The sequence below is a fragment of the Anastrepha obliqua genome, unplaced genomic scaffold, assembly GCF_027943255.1.
Source record: "Anastrepha obliqua isolate idAnaObli1 unplaced genomic scaffold, idAnaObli1_1.0 ptg000012l, whole genome shotgun sequence".
Classification (NCBI taxonomy): Eukaryota; Metazoa; Arthropoda; class Insecta; order Diptera; family Tephritidae; genus Anastrepha; species Anastrepha obliqua.
In genome coordinates, this window is record NW_026562179.1 from 3,901,347 (window position 1) to 3,921,291 (window position 19,945).

At 42.9% G+C, this 19,945-nt stretch overlaps 1 protein-coding gene across 1 annotated transcript; it reads left to right on the forward strand.

Moving 5' to 3' along the window:
• The first annotated feature begins 4,446 nt into the window (after positions 1-4,446).
• Positions 4,447-7,578, forward strand: LOC129251312 (uncharacterized). The gene is made up of 2 exons (XM_054890676.1): positions 4,447-7,256; positions 7,305-7,578. Exons 1-2 carry the CDS (start codon positions 4,447-4,449, stop codon positions 7,576-7,578), a joined length of 3,084 nt encoding a protein of 1,027 aa, XP_054746651.1.
• The last annotated feature ends 12,367 nt before the right edge of the window (positions 7,579-19,945 follow it).

Genomic DNA, 19,945 nt, shown 5'->3' on the forward strand with positions numbered 1-19,945 from the left:
CGAAAAAATTAAAGCTGAAAAGAATATTGATAAAATAATTACTCGCCCAGTTGGAAGACCATATCAAAAAAAAAATTTAATTTTCAAAGGCCTAACTGTAAGTACATCGACCAAGGAGGCAGTTTATAAAGTGTGCAAGGAAGTACTACAGATAAACGACGCATCAATTGTCAAATCGACATAGAAAATCTACGAGCGAGATGGAAAAATTACGGTGCTGGCAGAAATCAGATCAGAAAAGGATATCGGAGATATTTAAAAAAAATAAAGTAAGCTTGCGGGAACAACAATCTATGTAGAAAGAGATCTTAATTTAGAGCGGCAACAAGACAAGAAAGTTATGATGCAGTTGAAAAAGGATATTATGGCGATTTCCTCTAAACATCGAATTGGCGTCCGAGATGATAGGATGAAAGTAGCATACAAATGATTGAGATGGAATAAAGATAAAAAGCTGGTATGTGGCATGGATGATGCAAATATTACATTGCAACTTCTATATGATAACAGACTTCAGAACGTTAAAACAGATTATAATATATTGTTAAGTAAAATTATTTCAAAAAATTAGAAAACGTCTGTCATAGATTAACAAAAATAACCTTAAAAGTATTAGAATTGAAAATAATTTAAAATGTGCACAAATTAAAATAAATATTATTTCCTTTAATGTCAATGACCTTGAAAACAAATATATCTTCCCTGCGTTTTTCGACTATGTTGAAAAGCATGACGTTTTTGAACTTATAGAGACCCACCTAACCGAAGAGAAAATAAATCAAGCAAAGAATTATTTCCCAGATTTTGACACTTACTAGAAACCAGCAAGTCGTAGCAGCAAATTTGGAAGAGCGTCTGGAGGTTGCGTGTGTGGAGTCAAAAAAGAGTTGCAAAAAAGGGCATACGAAATAGTTTCAAAGCCGAAAATGGAGTAGACGTGATGCCACATGCCAATTAAATTAATATTAAAAACAAATATGGTACTAAACGAATTGGAAAACATCAACTTATTGCCGAAAGTAGTGCTTAAAGGAAAAGATAAGATAAATTATCAATTAAAACTAAACCAATACCTAAATAAGTTTAAAAATGGAGGAGAAATAATGGACCTGAAGAAGCTTGCCAACGTAATAAAAATGTCAGTGCCACAGTCACCTGTCAGAAATATTAAAATCACTTTTAAAAATGCATGGTTCAATTTCAAATGTTTTAAGGCTAGGGAGCTATCCTTCAAATATCTGAATGACTTTAGAAAATCTAACATTGAAGACGAAAAGCAAAAATATCTACAAGCAAATCAATTTTATAGAAACGCATGTGAAAAAGCAAAGAAAAACGAATCAACAAAACTGCAAATGCAAAAGAATGGTGGAGTTTAGCGAAGGATATAAGAGGAAAGTCATTTCAAGTTGGTACAAATATCACTGCGAACGATTTTAAATACTATTTTCAAAGCCTACTAAACCAACCGCAATTAACAAAAGACATTTATTACGCAGCTGCGCTATGTAAAGATGAATATCTCGATAAAGATATAACATTTATGGAAGCTGAAAAAAACATTGAAAATGCTAAAATCAATAAAGCGCCAGGAGAAGATAGAATACCTTATGAGCTGCTAAAGTTTGCTTCGCCAGAATTTAAGTTGGAGTTAACAAAGGTATACAACATAATTTTTGAGATCGGAAGAATCGATGAAACTTTTGAAAAAACGATAATTTTCCCAATTTTTAAGAAGGGAGATGTAAATGCAGCCAGTAACTATCGGGGAATATCGTTTATGAATTTTATCGCAAAGGTGTTAATGGGATTGATAAACGCAAGACTTGCAAATTGGGTAGAAAAAAACAACGTGCTCACAGAATTCCAAGCCGGCTTTAGAAGAAACTATTCAACTGTAGATAACATTTATAATCTTGCGTCTATTGTACATCTAAAGTTTCATGAAAATCAAAAAGTTTACGCATATTTTGTTGATTTCAAGGCGGCGTTCGACAGGGTGCCGAGGAGACCGATGATTTATAAACTACGATCTAGCAAAATAACGAACCTCATAGAAAATATTTACGATAATACTAGATCTGTGGTTTGGACGGGAAAAGAAGTATCCGACTATTTTGAAACCTGCACTGGTGTGAAACAAGGATGTTTGTTGTCGCCATTATTGTTCATTTTATATCTAAACGATTTGCACGACTATGAGGTGGACTATTGGTTGAGGGCATGAATATACGTCTTCTCCTTTATGCCGATGATATTGTTCTCCTAGCGGATAACCCTAAAGTCATGCAATCCATGATTAATAACCTGGAGAAATACTGCACTGAATGGAATATGGAAGTAAACGCAAATAAATCGGAGATGATTAGAAGAGGTGGACGACTTTTCCAGGCTGAAAAATGGTGGTACCAAGGTGAAGAAATTAAATTGGTGGCCGAATATAAATATCTTGGTGTCATTCTCACACCCAAAATCGCATTCGGCAAGCACTTCTTCTTCTTCTTAATTGGCGCTATAACCGCTTACGCGATTTTGGCCGAGTTTAACAAAGCGCGCCAGTCGTTTCTTTCTCGTGCTAACCGGCGCCAATTGGACACACCAAGTGAAGCCAAGTCCTTCTCCACCTGATCTTTCCAACGCAGAGGAGGCCTTCCTCTTCCTCTACTACCACCAGCTGGTACCGCATCGAATACTTTCAGTGCCGGAGCGTTTGTATCCATTCGGACGACATGACCCAGCCAACGTAGCCGCTGGATTTTTATTCGCTGTGCTATGTCTATGTCGTCGTAAAGCTCATACAGCTCATCGTTCCATCGTGTGCGATATTCGCCGTTGCCAAGCACTTAGAAGCCAGAAATACTTCAGCAAAAGCTAGGATTAATTGCACATGGAACGGTTTTTGAGCGAAGCAATTCATTTCATTAAAATCAAAATGGAAAAGCTGTTCCAAGCGGTATGCAGAGCGATACAAACCTACGCAGCGCAAGTTTGGGGATATGCCTTATTCGATGAGGTAAATAAACTTCAACGTTACTTTATTAAAAGAATCCTCAAACTGCCCGAGTCCACTCCAAATTATGCAATAACATTAGAAATTAATATATAAGATAACCACATGTATTCTTTAGAATTACACATGAAGTATATCTGGAAAACTATTTATAAATATAATTGCAACAGACTCCCACACAAACTAACACAAGGCATCTTAAGTAAAAATGTGTTTTGGCTTAAGCATCTGAACGACATGGGAATGGAGTTCGGTCAGAAGTTTGAAGAAAACATCACCTCTATAGACTGACAAGATCGCTGTGTGCAACTTCTTACCGAAATGAAAATAAAAGATATCAACATGGCAAGGCAAAAAGCACAGTCAAGCGCGAAGCGAATTTATAAACATTTAGACTACTCAAAAGAGGAATCCTATATAATATTAAAGAAGTAATGCGGCTAGCTGATATTACGACATATTTCAAAGCAAGATGTGGTTTACTGAAGCTAAATGCAACTACGTATGGAAATGCTCAGAAAATATGCACCCTCTGCAATTTAAACGAGGAAGAAAATATGCAGCATTGGAAAAGACTAACTTGCTTTATATACTCAGCCTTACGCTATAGAAATTTTCTTATTGCAGAGTTCAATTTTTGATTAATTTTTGAGTTGTGACAGACAACATTGTTATTGCCACAAATTTATTATTTCTTTCTTTATGTATTTATATATTTAAACGAATTATTGTAAAAGTTATTGAAATGTAAGATGAAATATTTATAAATGAATAAAGAATTACTACTGTTGAGTCCGTCTATGCATTTAATTTAAGTTTTAATTTTTATAATATTACCTAAGGGTTAATGTCAGCAATGTAAACAATCGCTTTTGTTATATTCTATTTTATGCTATATCCTTTGTTCTTACACGTATGTACATGCGTAGGTACATATTGCTGTCTAATTAGGTCTTTGAACTTAGATTTTATTTACTGCTTTGTTATTCATCCCGCAATTACCGCATATTTTACCGCTTATGTTTTTACCGCATAACTTACCGCTTTAGAGAATGCATATAAATGCAACCGCGCTAATTGTTAAATTAATATAGAATCTATTGAAACGAAACGGTTGTGTGTTTTTCTTTAAGCGATCCGCGTCAACATTTTTGGTCCTTCGAGCCGGATAAGTCAAACCCGCGAACATTTAAAGTTTAGCCAATAGATTTTGGCTAAGGTGCATGTACTACATATCGCAAATATTATAATTAGCATTTTTTGAGTCCTTCTACCAATCGATTTCGGCTAATTAAATGAAAGTGTATTATCGCGATTAATTAGTGTTAAATAATAAGTAACCAGTGAACAAGTTAAAAAAAAGGGAGCTCTAGTGCGTTGATTTGTGCGTGATACCAGTGCGAATATCGTCCTTCAAATCTACAAGGACAAGAAAAATGTCGAGCTCGGTAAAAACACGCGACTCTGCACTTAACGCCATTAAGCAGTATATGGCTAAGAGTACGGACGATGCTTTTACAATGGATGCAGAAAGCATAAAAAGTTATATGCAACTGCTCAGTGAACAGTGGACTCGCTTTAATAGCGCTCAAGATGCGGTCGAAATTTCGTGTGGATGTGACAATGTAGACATTGAAGAAAGTGTGCGAACTCAAGCTGAGACGTGGTACTCTACGGCTTTAGCAAACTTCAATCGCGTACAGAAGTGTCGTGCCGAAGCGCAACCCGCGTCCGTGACAACGCCTGTGTCTGCAGCAATACGGCTGCCAAAGATGGAGCTGCCTAACTTCTCTGGGGACTCCACGGAGTGGATCGGTTTTTTTGACGCATTTTCTACCTTGGTCGACTGTAATGCCGCATTGTCAAATGGTCAAAAACTTCACTATCTTCGTAGTTGTTTAAGGGGTGACGCGTTAAAAATCATAAGTGGGTTTAAGATATGTGATGTTAACTATGAAGAAGCTTGGGACCTACTAAAATCGCGGTATAAGGTCATGCGCGTTATAGTTGAAGGACATTTTAGAGCTATGGCTAACGTAAAGAGGGCAGCTAGTGATACCGTCGACGCAATTAAGGGAGTGATCGACGCCTTCCAGCAACACATACACGAGCTTAAGGCTTTGGGACGCCCAGTGGAATTTTGGGACGATTGGCTAGAGTACGAACTAGTCAATAAATTAGACTTCGAGACACGAAAGCAATGGGAGCTATCACTCGTTACTGATGAGCCTCCGTCATTCGAACAGCTGTCCACGTTTTTAGAAGTTAGATGTCGTTCTCTATCAATGCTATCACCGTCAACGGTATTAGTGTCAGCTAAGGGTAAAACCGCGTCGGTGTGTAAGTCTACGAAAGTGTTTCACGCAGTGCAAGATCAGAACAGCACGGGCTGTACATTTTGTAACGGGCCACACAAAATATACAGTTGTGAAAAATTTCGGGACCTTGACGCAAACGGTAAATCGAAATTTGTGAGAGAATCGCGCGTGTGCATGAACTGCTTGAGTTCAGGCCATTATAAGGCAAAGTGTAACAGCACATCTGCATGCAGGATTTGCCATCAACGCCATCACACGCTGTTGCATAATACTGCCGCTACAACTAACGCTACAACCGTTGCTCATTTCGTCAACAGCGCCTCTCTTAGGCCTTTCTCCCCTGCAGCAGACGTCATGCATCAAACGAACGCAACCGTTTCATCCAATAACGGTCCTTCCACAGACATCGCTGCTGCCTGTACGTCTTCATATTTGAATGCCAATCCCAACCAGCCTCATCCAAGAGAAAGGACTGTGCTGTTGGCAACCGCCTTGGTCAAGGTACGCGATTGCTCTGGTCATTGGCAACCCGCTCGCTTGCTGTTTGATTCTGGTTCGCATGCTTCCTTCGTAACCGAGTCATGTGTACAACGCTTGGGATTACCGCGAAGAGGGTCCGCAATATTGATTTCTGGAATTGGTTCCTCCCGAGGGATACGCTCTAGAGGTGAAGTATTACTTTCATTATCATCTCATTTTTCAGCCCAATGCTTTACTGTTGACGCATTGATTCTGCCTAAAATCACAAGTGATTTGCCAACACAGCCCTTGAAGGTGTCGGCGTGGCCGCACATACAAGATCTACTTTTAGCCGATCAGCACTTCATGAAACCCAGGCGTATCGATATCTTGGTTGGAATGGGCGTCATGGGACAGCTCCTCTGCTCGGAGATTCGTAAGGGGCCACCCGGTACGCCCATGAATCAACGAACGGTTTTCGGTTGGACGCTGTTTGGAAATGTCGATGGATCCAAATCCACTTCGCTCGGCTTACAGTCTCTGCATTGTGAAGTTCATTTAGATCGAGCGCTCACTAGACTTTGGGAGTTAGAAGAAGCACCGAAAAAGGCCCACCTCACCTACGAAGAACGCTATTGTGAAGAGCTTTTCGAAAAAACGCACAGAAGGTCACCTGACGGGCGATTTATAGTAGAGCTGCCGCTGAAATCTGACGTAGCCTTGGGAGCATCACGAAGTTATGCTGTTCGAAGTCTACTAAGCATCGAAAAAAGACTTGCGCGAGATGAGGACCTACGCCAACGCTGCAATGAGTTCATGCAAGAACTCCTCGACATGAAGCACATGGAACTTGCACCACCGTCAACGGATCAAACGTTCTGTATGCTGCATCACCCCGTTGTAAAAGAGTCAAGCGTCACGACTAAATTGAGAGTCGTGTTCAATGCGTCCGCCAAAACCACCACCGGGAATTCGTTGAACGATGCATTATTTGTTGGTCCCCAATTGCAACCGATCTATGCTTGGACTGACTCAACTATTACATTGGCATGGCTTCAGGCGCATCCTAGTAAGTGGATAACCTTCGTTGCCAATCGCGTTGCTGACATCCAAGAAGTCTTACCGCTTGAATGTTGGAATCATATCCGCTCTGAACTAAATCCAGCAGATTGCGCTTCTAGAGGTGTAGCCCTGTCTGAACTACTGTATCAAAAACTATGGTGGTCTGGTCCTGAATTCTTAAAAGGTCCTGACCATTTCTGGAAGCTATCACCTTCGCAACACACAACTCAGTTGGGCGTTCGTAGCAAGGTCGTCACCCACGCTACTAGCTCAGATGACCACTGGCCGGTATTTATTCATTTATTCAGTCTACCAATAATCACCAATAAACCACGAATCAACGCTCCTAAACGGGTCGGTCCTCCCTGCTGTCAAGAGATATCCGAAGCTGAACTGCGCTTGATAAGGTATACACAATCACTGTATTTTTGTAATGAAATTTCTCTTTGTAACAGAAGAAAGCCGATTCCGCTTCGGAGTAGTATTTTGACATTGCAGCCATATCTCGATGGGAAAAACGTCTTGCGAGTAGGAGGTAGGATCAAGAACGCTGAAAAAGCTGCTGATGTAAGACATCCGATTATCCTGCCAAAAAACTGCCCACTTGCGAAACTGCGAGTGGTTACGCTGAAAACACCGCATGGCGAATTAGTTCGGCCCATAGTAAAGCTCTGCCCTTTACCAACGAAGGGAGACTTATTTCACGAAGAAACTACTAATTCATCATAAATGTTATCAAGCTTTTCATATTTTTCTTTCCTATAATTTGTAACTTCTATATTGAACTTATTGAGATAGTTCAAGGGCGGCGGTATGTTGAGTCCGTCTATGCATTTCATTTAAGTTTTAATTTTTATAATATTACCTAAGGGTTAATGTCAGCAATGTAAACAATCGCTTTTGTTATATTCTATTTTATGCTATATCCTTTGTTCTTACACGTATGTACATGCGTAGGTACATATTGCTGTCTAATTAGGTCTTTGAACTTAGATTTTATTTACTGCTTTGTTATTCATCCCGCAATTACCGCATATTTTACCGCTTATGTTTTTACCGCATAACTTACCGCTTTAGAGAATGCATATAAATGCAACCGCGCTAATTGTTAAATTAATATAGAATCTATTGAAACGAAACGGTGTGTTTTTCTTTAAGCGATCCGCGTCAACAACTACTACTTACTACTACTACTTATACACTATTAACGGCATACCTTCCTCTTTATAATGAAATAAACATCCGATCATTTATATTGAAAAATAGCATAGCTCGCTAGGGAGAAAAGGCTCCTCTGAGGGCCAACGTTCGTTGTTTAAATAGATTTACTTATGCGTCATAATAAAAAGAATTCTTTGTACTTTCCAAATAGAATACCAAGTTTGATCATCAGGGCTAGGAATCTATAAGTCTGAAATTAGGAGGGCTAAAAGGGACTCTTGGAGAAACTACTGTGGAAGCGTGTAGGGCGGTGATTAATCTTCAAGATTTAGACGAATACTCACGAGGAGCTCGGCTCCCTTGGGATACATGAGGGACGAGTCGGGACGTTGAGTCATGAGCGGATGGAATTACTAAAACTGCTCCTCGACGCTAATGTTCCGACGAATCCGGTATCTAGCAGCACCAAGGAAATACACCAATCGGTTTCAGAATCGGGGCTGGCTGCTGGATGGGCACCGCTTTCCTTGGGCCATTGGCTCCTCCGAGCCCATCAAGTCGCTTGGTCCTGATGGCAGCATACCTGCCCAACTGCAGAAATCTAACCTCCATGCCGCTGACTGAGTATACCTGGATCTTGGAGGGCTGTGAGGGTTGTGTTCATACCCAAGGCTGGCTCATATGTCTCCCATAAGGATTTCAGGCCAATTAATCTCACCGTTGAGCCATCAGTGAGTTAAGGGGAATAACATGCTTTTTTGGAGCGTGCCGTAATTGACTCTCTGATGGAAGCCTGAGCTATCACCTCCACGCGGTAACGGCTGGAAACTTCTGTGTATTTGTTGGTTGACGTAGTTTGTTATTTTGTTAACAAATGCTTTAATCGATAAATACGCAGAAGGCTAAGATAGACAGACTCCTAATCCAAGGCGGAACAGCATATGCCGAGGGATGCGTGGCTAAGAGGATGCTTAGTCGTGAATATGCGAACTCCGGATACCTGGTGACCTCCGGTTTTAATTAAATGCCTTCCCGCGGTACAAGGGCTTTGCCGTGGGTGACCTCCCTTCCCTAACACTCGTGGGAATCACATGGATAAATTACAAAATAAAACAAAAACCAAACACGACGAATCTGCTGCTGGGCAATCGTCGTCGGTCAACTCGACCGAATCAGCCATCGGGCTGAATAACCCTCTTTCGGCTGCGCGCAGCGTTGTTGGACATGCGCCTAGTCAACCTTCAACAGCATCTACTTTGGCAGGTGCTGCTGATAAGAAAATCCCCGCGTCAACATCCACACAGTCTAATGAAGACCGACCTTTCCTGGCTCCTAGGCCAACGTCGGAACATTTAGAATCCGGTCATGAGTCAATGGACTCCTCTGATACCGACACCCTGTGTGGAGACAACAATAGTGTTGTCTCAGAAAAATCTGGATGCACGGTCATTGGTTCAGACCTTGATAAACTGAACCTAACATCTGGCTTCGTCAAAATGAAGTCAGCTGAGAAAAGGCGTTTCAAGCAAGCGATGGCAAGTGGTCACTCTAGAGAGAAGGCTCTGGAAATTGCAAGAAATGCCTCCACGGCGAAAAGAGTGCGCTCGGAAAAGTCAGCCAAAGAAACGCCAGGTGGCAAAAAACCCAAAACGTCTTCGCACGTGGGAAGGCCAACTTTTAGCCAAGTGGCTAGCATTGTTCGGCTGGGTATTGTCCCTTCTGATCTAGCTAAGTCACCTTTTAACAAAGAACAATTGGTTCTTATTCAAGAAACGGTTATTGACGTAATGATCGAGGTCGACGACAATAACAAGCCAGTATTTGAGGGTGCAATACACAGGAACGGTTGGTTGCTGTTTCTTTGCTCCAATAATGACACGGCCAAATGGATGCGAAGCAATTTCGATCTTATCAAGAAGAAATGTGGGTTAGAAATGATGCTCGTGGAGGAAAATGATTTTCCTAAAACGTTCATCGTGAGGGGTTTCTTTCCACAGAGTATTGAACTCTCTAACGAGAAAATTCTTGCGACCATTGGGGTCCAGAACAATCTGGCAGCCAAACACTGGAAAGTGATTCAAAGGTCGACCGAAGGTGCCTTACTTCACCTTATCATGGCGGTTGACGACGAATCGCTGAGTAGGCTAACAGAGCTGAAAGGCAAAATTGCATATCGCTTCGGCCATGTGCGCCTTATCCTCAAAAACAATAAAGCGGGGGTAAAGGCAGAGGAAAGCGTTGGTACAGCAGAGCCACTGGGCGCGCAAGAAGTACCTGCCGCAACATCCATAAGTAGTGCTGTTGGGCATACTGATGAAACGGCACCCAAAGAGGTGGAGAAACCCTCAACAAGCAAAGCGGCGTTAGAGCGACAAAACGCGATAAAGGTCGTGAAAAAGGCTACCGCTGCAGCTCGGCACACACAGGTGCCAAAGCAAGCAAAACCACGGCCGGTGGGGGGTCACAAGGACCACAAAAACAAGGGACCTCGGGGCGCAAGGCTCCAGCACCTTGTGGCAGAAAATAGCCAAAAATGAGCACATTGAAGGTGCTACAGGCGAACTTGCACCATGCCACAGGAGCATCAGCCACCATGTGCAAGAGATTCGCCGAAGAAAAAATATCCATAGCTCTACTACAAGAGCCGTGGGTATTTGGTGGTCAAGTTAAAGGACTATCTAGCAAGGAATGTAAGTTGGTTTATTATCACTGCCCGCGTCCGAGGGCTGCGATAATGGTAGACAATAATACTAACCACTTTCCACTTTCAGAGTTTGCCAGCCAGGATCTGGCAGCTATCCAAACAGAAATCGCAACGGAAAAGGGGACACAGGAAATTGTTTGTGCGTCTGCCTACTTCCCGGGCGATTCCAACGATATACCTCCTGTAGAGGTGCAGGCGCTTATTGAGCACTGTCACTCACGGAACATACAGTTCGTGATCGGATGCGATGCAAACGCGCATCACTGTATCTGGGGCAGCTCGGATGTCAACAATAGAGGTGAGTCTCTTTTAAATTATCTGTTAAGCAAAAACGTAAACATTAGTAATAAAGGTACTAAACCTACGTTTATTAACGCTATTAGAGAGGAGGTACTAGACCTTACTCTAACAAGCCCATACATTGCTAACTTCGTGAGAAATTGGCATGTGTCTGACGAAGCCTCTTTGTCAGACCATCTACACATAAGGTTTGATCTACCAGGCAGAAGTGATCTCAGAAATGAGGTCTTCGATCCTAAAAGAACAAATTGGAAACGATATCAGGAATTACTAGAATCAAAGGTTGATTCACTGCCTATCAACATAAGTTCTGTTGGTGAACTAGATGAGGCGGCGTTTCAACTAAGGGATACAATAATTTCAGCATACCACGAAAGCAACGTAGTCAAAACACGTAATGTGACTAGAAAGGTCCCATGGTGGAATGATAAGCTTGCCAAAATGCGTAAAGAAACAAGACAACTTTTCAATCGTTGTAAACATAAAAAGGTATGGGACGACTACAGGGTTGCTCTAACAAATTACAACAAAGAATTGAGAAAGTCTAAACGCGAGTCATGGAGAAGATACTGTGAAAGTATTATCGAGGCGCCAGAGGGCGCCAGGCTCCTTAAAGCTTTGTGCAAGGAACACTCAAACGGTGTTACAACTTTAAAAAGACCAGATGGGTCGTATACAAAAAATCGGAAAGATACTTTGGAATATATGCTTCAAGTACACTTCCCGGGATCTATAGATACGTCATCGACAGTGAGGGATGACCAGTTAACACCAGACCAAGGGGTCGTGGCTAACAAAAAATCCTGGAGTCTGTCAGGACGTATCTTTACCCCAAACAAAGTACGGTGGGCCGTTGGGTCCTTCCAATCATTTAAAGCACCAGGGGTAGACGGTATTTTTCCAGCCCTCCTCTTACGAGGGATAGAAATACTAATAAAACCACTTGTTGCCATTTTTAGGAATAGCTTTAGTATGGAATACATACCAAACGTTTGGCGTAAGGTCAACGTGATATTTATTCCAAAAACGGGCAAGAGGTCCAGTGAACTTCCAAAGTCATATAGACCTATTAGTTTAACTTCGTTTCTCCTAAAAACAATGGAAAGATTGGTTGATCTTAACATTAGAGAAAACCTAGAAAAGAACACACCTTTGCATAAATCGCAATACGCATATAATAAAGGGAAATCTACAGAAGGAGCTCTTCACTTTCTCGTATCAAAGATAGAGAAAGCTCATTTTTCTAAGGAAATCGCCTTATGCGCATTTTTAGATATCGAGGGTGCATTTGATAATAAAGATTATCGCTCGATTGATAGAGCATTACCAAATAAAAACATTGACAAGCCGACCATAGGGTGGGTAAAGGCAATGCTGGAAAGCAGAGAAATCAGCTCATCTCTAGGAGATGTATCAGTCTCAGTCAAAGCATTAAAAGGATGCCCCCAAGGTGGTGTTTTGTCACCTTTATTATGGTCCCTGGTTATTGACGACCTCCTAGTCAAACTAAGTGAGTTAGGCTTGGAGGTAATTGGCTATGCTGACGATATTGCAGTGATTATTCCTGGCAAATTCGACAGAACAATATCCAGCATTATGAATCAAACATTAAATTTCATTCTAAACTGGTGTCGTGCAGAAGGACTTTCTATAAATCCCAGCAAGACTATTATTGTACCTTTCACAAACAGATATAAGTTGGACCTTGGTTCAATTACTGTCGAAGGAACAAATATAAACTATTCCAATGAGGTCAAATATTTAGGAGTTGTTCTGGATAAAAGATTAAATTGGAACTCTCACCTTAAATCGGTGATAGATAAAGCCACCAGAGCCATGTGGGCATGTCGCAGTCTCCTGGGGAGAACATGGGGTATTGACTCCAAAATGATTCATTGGATGTAAACAATGATGATTCGACCAATCATTACCTATGCGTCCCTTGTTTGGTGGCCCAAAAACACACAAGAAACAGCCAAGAAATTACTGGCAAGCCTTCAAAGGCAGGCCTGTTTGTCTATAACAGGTGCCATGCGAAGTTGTCCTACAACTGCAATTGAAGCGATAGTAGGATTATCCCCTCTGCATATATTCATATGGAAATGTGCAGCTAGAAATGCACTAAAAATGCAAATCTTGTCAAATAAGGAATACAGTGACTTTGGTCATATGAGTATTCTAAGAAAAATACCGGATAGGGATATTAGCTGTTCAGTAACAGACTACATGATTCCGAAACGGGTCTTCAATAGAAATTATGAGATAATTATCTCAGACCGTGATGAATGGGAAATTGGAGGACCTTGGGTTAACCCAAAAAGTCTAATATGGTTCACTGACGGTTCAAAAACAAATACTGGAGTTGGTGCCGGGATCTTTGGACCCAACACAAAAATTTCAGAACCCATGGGCAAATGGCCCAGTGTCTTCCAGGCCGAAATCCAAGCGATTTCGATCTGTGCACTGACAAATCTAAAAAGGGGTATCAAAGGGGCCCACATAACTATATATTCGGACAGCCAAGCGGCACTGAAAGCACTAATGTCTCATTCTTTGGAGTCGAGACTAGTGGAAGAATGTGTAAACAATCTTCAAAAATTAAGTATAAAAAATACGGTTGTACTTTGCTGGGTTCCAGGTCACTCGGGAATCGAGGGTAACGAAATTGCTGATGAACTGGCAAAGGCTGGATCGACATCAGACCTTATAGGACCAGAACCATATTGTGGTATCAACTGGGCGGAAGCTAAATCCAGGGTAGACCAGTGGGAACATACTCTCAGAATAGCTTACTAGGAAGATAATCTGAAACTTCGTCAAGCCAAGAGGTTGGTTAGACCTTTTACCTACAAAAAGGAACTGATTAACTTACGGAAAGAAGATATCAGGAAAATAGTAGGCTTTCTTACGGGCCACTACTATCTAAACTATCATCTTAACAGAATTCAACTTCTCAGAGACACTGAGTGTAGACTCTGTTTTGAGGATGATGAAACAACGGAGCACTTATTGTGCGAGTGCGTTGCACTGGCTAGAACCAGAATGCAAATTTTCCACCGTGATCAACTGGATCCGAAAGAAATAAAGAAAGCTCCTATTACAGATATACTAAGGTTTATACGTATAGCAGAAAAATTGTTGGAAGAACATGGCTTTCAACCAACTCCTTTCCAAAGGCAGAGAGCAACTAGGCAAACTAGAACCTGATGTAGTGGTCGGGTAACTTTCGCGGATGATCAGAAGGATCCTCCATATTAAATTAGGTAGCTTGACACAAAAGATCTTTTAGGTCGCAGTGTCGGTCATTGGACCACCTACTAGGATAAATTATTAATTATTAATCTCACATCTTTCTTGCTGAAAACCCTTGAGAGGCTGCTTGACTTACACGAAACAAGCGGAATTCCTCGGGGACGTTTGTCACATACCTAAAATGCTTACTGCAGATCAGTAGAAACTGCCATGCACACAATTGCTAAAGATATTGAGGAATGACTTGCTGACCCTCCTGTAGGGTGATTGCCTACGCGGATTATGTGGCATTAATTCTTAAAGGAAAGTTTATAGATGCCCTGTAAGATTTAATGCAGGGATATCTGAACGTAGTTGTTCGATGGGCAGCGGACTGCGTCTTATCGGTGAATCCTCTTAAGATGGAGCTCGTCCTTTTCACGAGGAAATTTAATATAAAAAACCCAGAGCTCAATTCCCCTCAATGAGGTGCGCTCAGTTGGTGCTTTCAGACAAGATGAAGTATCTAGGTCTAATCCTTGACAGTAAGCTAACGTGGAAGCCCAACATTGAGGAGAGAGTAAGGAAGGCAACAATCGCCTTGTATGGATGCAAGGGTGCGATTGGAAAAAGATGCGGCCTTTCGCCTAGAGTTGTATTAGTGGTATTTTGGTTCTATAATGCCATAAAAGGACAAACTTTTTGGAGTCGTTGTCTGGTGAAGCTCACTGGAGAGGATGGCATCAGTTAAAAAGCTAGAGAGAACTCAAAGGTCTGCGCTCATTGGTATCAGTGGGGTGCTTCCTACTCTAGCGCTTAATCTAATGTTAAATCTGGTACCTATAGACATCGCAGGCTGCATTGCCGCTACAAGTACCTCTATCAGACTGAGGGGCTTGGCTATAAGCTCAATCTCACATATGGGCACTCAAGCATCCTCAGAAACTGTGAGTTCATCCCCCCGTCGACGGATCAGTGCGTATCCTCGCCTAGTCCAAGCGGAACCTTCTCCATCTATATTCCATCAAGGGAGGAGTGGACCGGGGGCACTTGGGGACAGGGCCTGGTTAACCTGTTCACGGATGGCTCGAAACTGGACGAGCTCCTCATCAAGCTCAAATTCAGAGGTGGCCGCAACCAAAGAACCAGTTGACTGGCTACTTACTTGCCTAATAGGTTAGGGTAGGTTAGGTTAGCCTGGTTGGCACTAAGCCACGCACAGACCTTTTGGTCCCTAGCGATACCAGATGAAGACCGACCTCTATGAATTCCTAAAGTAGACATCATGTAGGATGTCAGCGCTCTTGGCGAATCTAAGTAGGGCAGGGAGCCCCGCTTTTGAGACGTGTTCCAGACCCTCAAACAATGGGGCTCCCAGGCATCTTAGTTGCGTTTTTAATAATGCCGGACAAACGCACAGAAGGTGTTCTAACGTTTGCACAACATCCTCTCTGCATTTTCTGCATTTGTCCGTATTAGCAATCCCTATCTTGTTCGCATGTGCAGCCAATATATTATGACCTGTTAGCATACCTATGATAGTTCTGCAGTCCTTTCGCGAGAGCGTAAGTACGAATTGAGTCAGTTTTTTGTCGTTAGTTCTATACATGACTTTTGCTGTTTTGCATGTTGTCAGGTTAGTCCACCTAGTTTCCACTTGCCTTTTCATGTGGTCGTCCATTTCGTTGTATATTGTGTTTAGCGGTTTTTGTATGTCGTTCTCTTGATCAAAAGGTAGTCTAACAGCACTTTTTGCTATCTCATCTACTATTTCGTTTCCCATAATGCCTTTGTGACTAGGTACCCAGTAGATATGCAGCCTACTGTTCGCGGCTAGCCTTTCTATGGCCTCCCTGCTCTGTCGAACATTTTTGGACTTAATACAATATGAGCTTATTGCTTTTATTGCTGCTTGACTGTCCACGTATATATTAATTGTTGAGTTCTTTCTTGCTCTTGTGTAGGCTAACTCCGCGGCTTTCCCCACAACAAAAACTTCCGCTTGATAATACTGCTGTGGACTGGCAGCTTGATAGGCTGCCTTGTCCCTAGTTTTGAGCAGTAAATACGCGCTCCCACTCCGTCTGGAGTTCTCGAGCCGTCTGTATAGATGTGAAAAGTTCTATGGCCAGGCTTCATGCCTTTGTGCCATCCCTCCTCTTCAATTGTAGTGCGAAACCTTCTCTCCCAATTAAAGTACGGAGTCATGTAGTCCGTGGCACCAGAGCTCCACTTTCCTATTGAGCTGTGACCGAAGGTTCTGCAGGTGAATACCCCCGCAGTCATTAGCGTCCTCGCGGATTTCGCTGCCAGGTTTTCCGCCATGAGGTCAATAGGTGGCATGCTGAGTATCATTTCCAGCGCCGCCGTTGGAATGGTTTTCATCGCTCCTGTTATGCAAAGAGCAGCGAGTCGTTGAATCCTTTCCAGTGGCACTAAGTATGTCAGTTTTCTTGTCGCAGTGCACCATACTAAGGCTCCACACATCAATATCGGTCTAACTACTGCCGTGTAGCACCAATGCATCAAAGAGGGTGATATACCCCAAGTAACGCCCAGCATTCTTTTACATGCGTACAATGCATTATTGGCCTTTGCAATTTGCTATCCAGTATTACTCTGAGGTACCTCGCATAATCTTTGAGAAGTAGCTCGTTGTTGACTAGCTTCGGGAGGTTCCACTGCGGGACTTTGTATTTCCTGGTTAAAAGTACCATGTCCGTTTTTCCCGCGTTTATCCCTAGCCCTGCGCGAGATGTCCATTGGTGTACCGTTTTGAGAGTGTTTTTCATCACATTCTGATGTTGTCCAGGTACTTTCCCGTAACTACTACAGCTATGTCATCGGCATATGCCACTAGTTTTTGTGCCCCTCCGTCAAGTTTCTTAAGCATTTCATTTGCTTCAAGTAACCATAATAACGGCGATAGTACCCCACATTGCGGAGTACCTCTGCATGCATATTTGGTGACGCTCGCATCGTTCCACTCCGCTCCTATCTTTATGCTAGCTAATAGCTGCCTTATCCATAGATAAACCGCGGGTTGCACATTAAGTGACTCTATGTTATTTAAAATAGCATCTTTCGTGACGTTGTTAAAGGCCCCTGATATATCTAGAAATACCCTTAGAGCATACTCCTTATTTTTCGTATTGTTCTTGGCATAGACGGATTCTTGGATAACAGTTTCCTAAGTCTAGCCCCATCGTTAGTGTCTTCCATACTGCTACAGAAGTCTTTCCAAGATTCTCTCTTGGCTTTACATATCTCTTTCTTGTATACTTTTAGTAGATCCTTATACTCTTTCCAACAGAACTCATTATCAGCAACTTTGGCTAACCTATAGAATTCATGTACCCTACGCCTTTGTGCTCCTAATTCCCTGTTCCACCAAGGAGGCTTCACCTTGCGTCTATTACGTGTTGGAGGGCAGAATATTTTAAAGGCTTTGACGAGAGTAGCTGCAAACAATTCAACCCCTTCCGCTAGTGCGTCGCGACGTGTGACCTGTATTTCCGGGGTATCATTGATGTTTTTGATAGTATAATATGTGCCTATAAAAGCCCCTGTTCGTATTGTTAGGATTTCTAAAGGATATAAGTTTATTTTTTGAGCGGAATATAACCTGAAAACTTATGTATCTGTTATCAGAGAATGAGGGCCTACTCAACACTTCCCATTTCTGTACCATAACATGCCTGCTTGTGTAGAGTGTTAAATCAAGTACATTCTTCGAGGTTGGTCCACCATATGTTGGTTCTTCACCTCTATTGGCTTTTTCTAGACTACTCTGAAGAATATAGGTTAATAGTGACTCACCTCAGTCGGTTATGTCTGCACTACCCCAGACCGAGTGATGTGCGTTCTTACCTTATTTTTTGCAATCGGGATGTTTGTGTTGTAGTTGTGTGACTTTAAACCGGAGACTATGTTGCCCGATGGTATCCATGGTTCCTGGATTAGAGCCACATCGTAGCCAACTCCCTCTATGTTGAGCAGGAGCTCGGTTGAGGCGTTCTTTCTTTTGTGGAGGTTTATCTGAAGGACTTTCAAGTCACCCTCCTCCACTTCCTGTATATTGAGGGAGGCTTCCAGGATCTCTTCTATACCGAGATCCTTTTCCACCTTCCCCGCAGCTAGCGTGCTGTGGTTGTCATCTACCAGGTTGCGCTTTTTGAGGCGAAGGTGCACGCTACTAACTCCCCAAGCCATCCTCCCGAATCGCGCGTAAAGCAGGTCCTCTGTCGGTTTGTTGATTTGGATAATGTAGTCTTGGCCACCATCAGCAGTTTTTGGTTTTGCCACGCTCAACACTTTCCTATCGTCTGTCGGCACGTCTGTGTTCTGTCTTTTTTTTACCACTCGCGGAATGATAACCTTTGCCTTTTGTATTGAGGGAATACAGCTGCGATCAACAATTTCTAGTGATGCCCCCTCCCACAGGCCTTGAAGCGTTTTTACCGCTTCCTTTAGCCCTGTGAGCGTGCGGTCATCCTTACATTTTATAATTTTGACGCCGCTGAACCACCCTGCTCCGTCGAATGCTGGCATGGGTGCGTTCGGCTCTGCGTCCATTTTCGTAAAAAGGGTTTCCAGTAGCTTCATTTTCACTACCTTTCACCGCTCCTGCGACATTCGCCCCAGCTGGTCGCTACGGTCAGTGAGTGCTACTATGAGGTGCCTCTTGGCAATATCACTGGCCGCTGCCGCTGCTTTCGACGTCGTAGGTCTTTCGCCTCCGTTTTTCGGTTTAGCCAACTCCTGCCTGTACTTCTGCTTTTTCGATGGCACTGAGGCCTCGCTATCCGCAGAACGCTGCCTCTTGATGGCTAGCTCTTCTTCGATTTTGTTTTTGGTTTTGCTGCGTAGAAGGCCCGGCCATTTTTGATCTCCTCTCTGGCCCAAGGCAACCGTTCCTCCTATTGCTTCGTCAGGTTGGACTTGCTGCCAAATCGGTCTCAAATTTTGACCGCGGCCTTGTATCGAGCTTTGGCCTTCAGCTTCTCTTTATCAGGCTTGATCCTTGGCCTGTTCTTGCTATCCGAAGCAGTACCATTGGACCCAGCCGGAGAACGCAGAAGAGCCTCTTCCTCAGCTGTGTTTGTGCTCCCGCCGCTTTCGTGGTCCGAGTCTTCGTGGACAACGGCATCTCCGCGCTGAAGAGCGTTATGTGTGTGTTTGGCAGTAAAATTACGACCACTGTAGCCTACTCCCGCTGCAATGGAAGTTTTGCTGCTTAAATTTTTCTTTGTATTCATCTTTTTCGTACGACCACCTGCTCGACGAGGCCAGCGCAGTGGTCTATTTATATAATAGGGAATTCAAAACGGTCCACAACGGCAGCGCCACATGCCGGGGCAAGGCCACAGTTACTTCCTAAGGTGGCTCGGTGTTAGGAAGGCGCCGTTGAAATACAGCCGGTCTGGTGAACTCCCTGGCTTCAAACCATCCAATGGGCACGGTGTCGCATAACACCTTGGATTAGTTGGTGGGCTAGGAGAGGAAATAACTGGATGTAAGGGGTTTGGGGATGACAAAGGGATCTCCGTCGGTACGGTGATCTTCGCATGGTGATTGGATGGCCACCAAGTACGCCGTAAAGCGAATGGATGGCTAGCCAATCCCCGTATGGAGCTTCCCTCTTAGTTCGTGTTGGGTTGGCCCCCTTGATATGGGGGTCAGACCACCACTTAAGCCTCA

Coding starts and splice junctions, on each gene's coding strand:
- LOC129251312 (XM_054890676.1), top strand. CDS start 4,447: ATGTCGAGCTCGGTAAAAACACGCGACTCTGCACTTAACGCCATTAAG. Junction 7,257..7,304: donor GCTGAACTGCGCTTGATAAG/GTATACACAATC, acceptor TCTTTGTAACAG/AAGAAAGCCGATTCCGCTTC.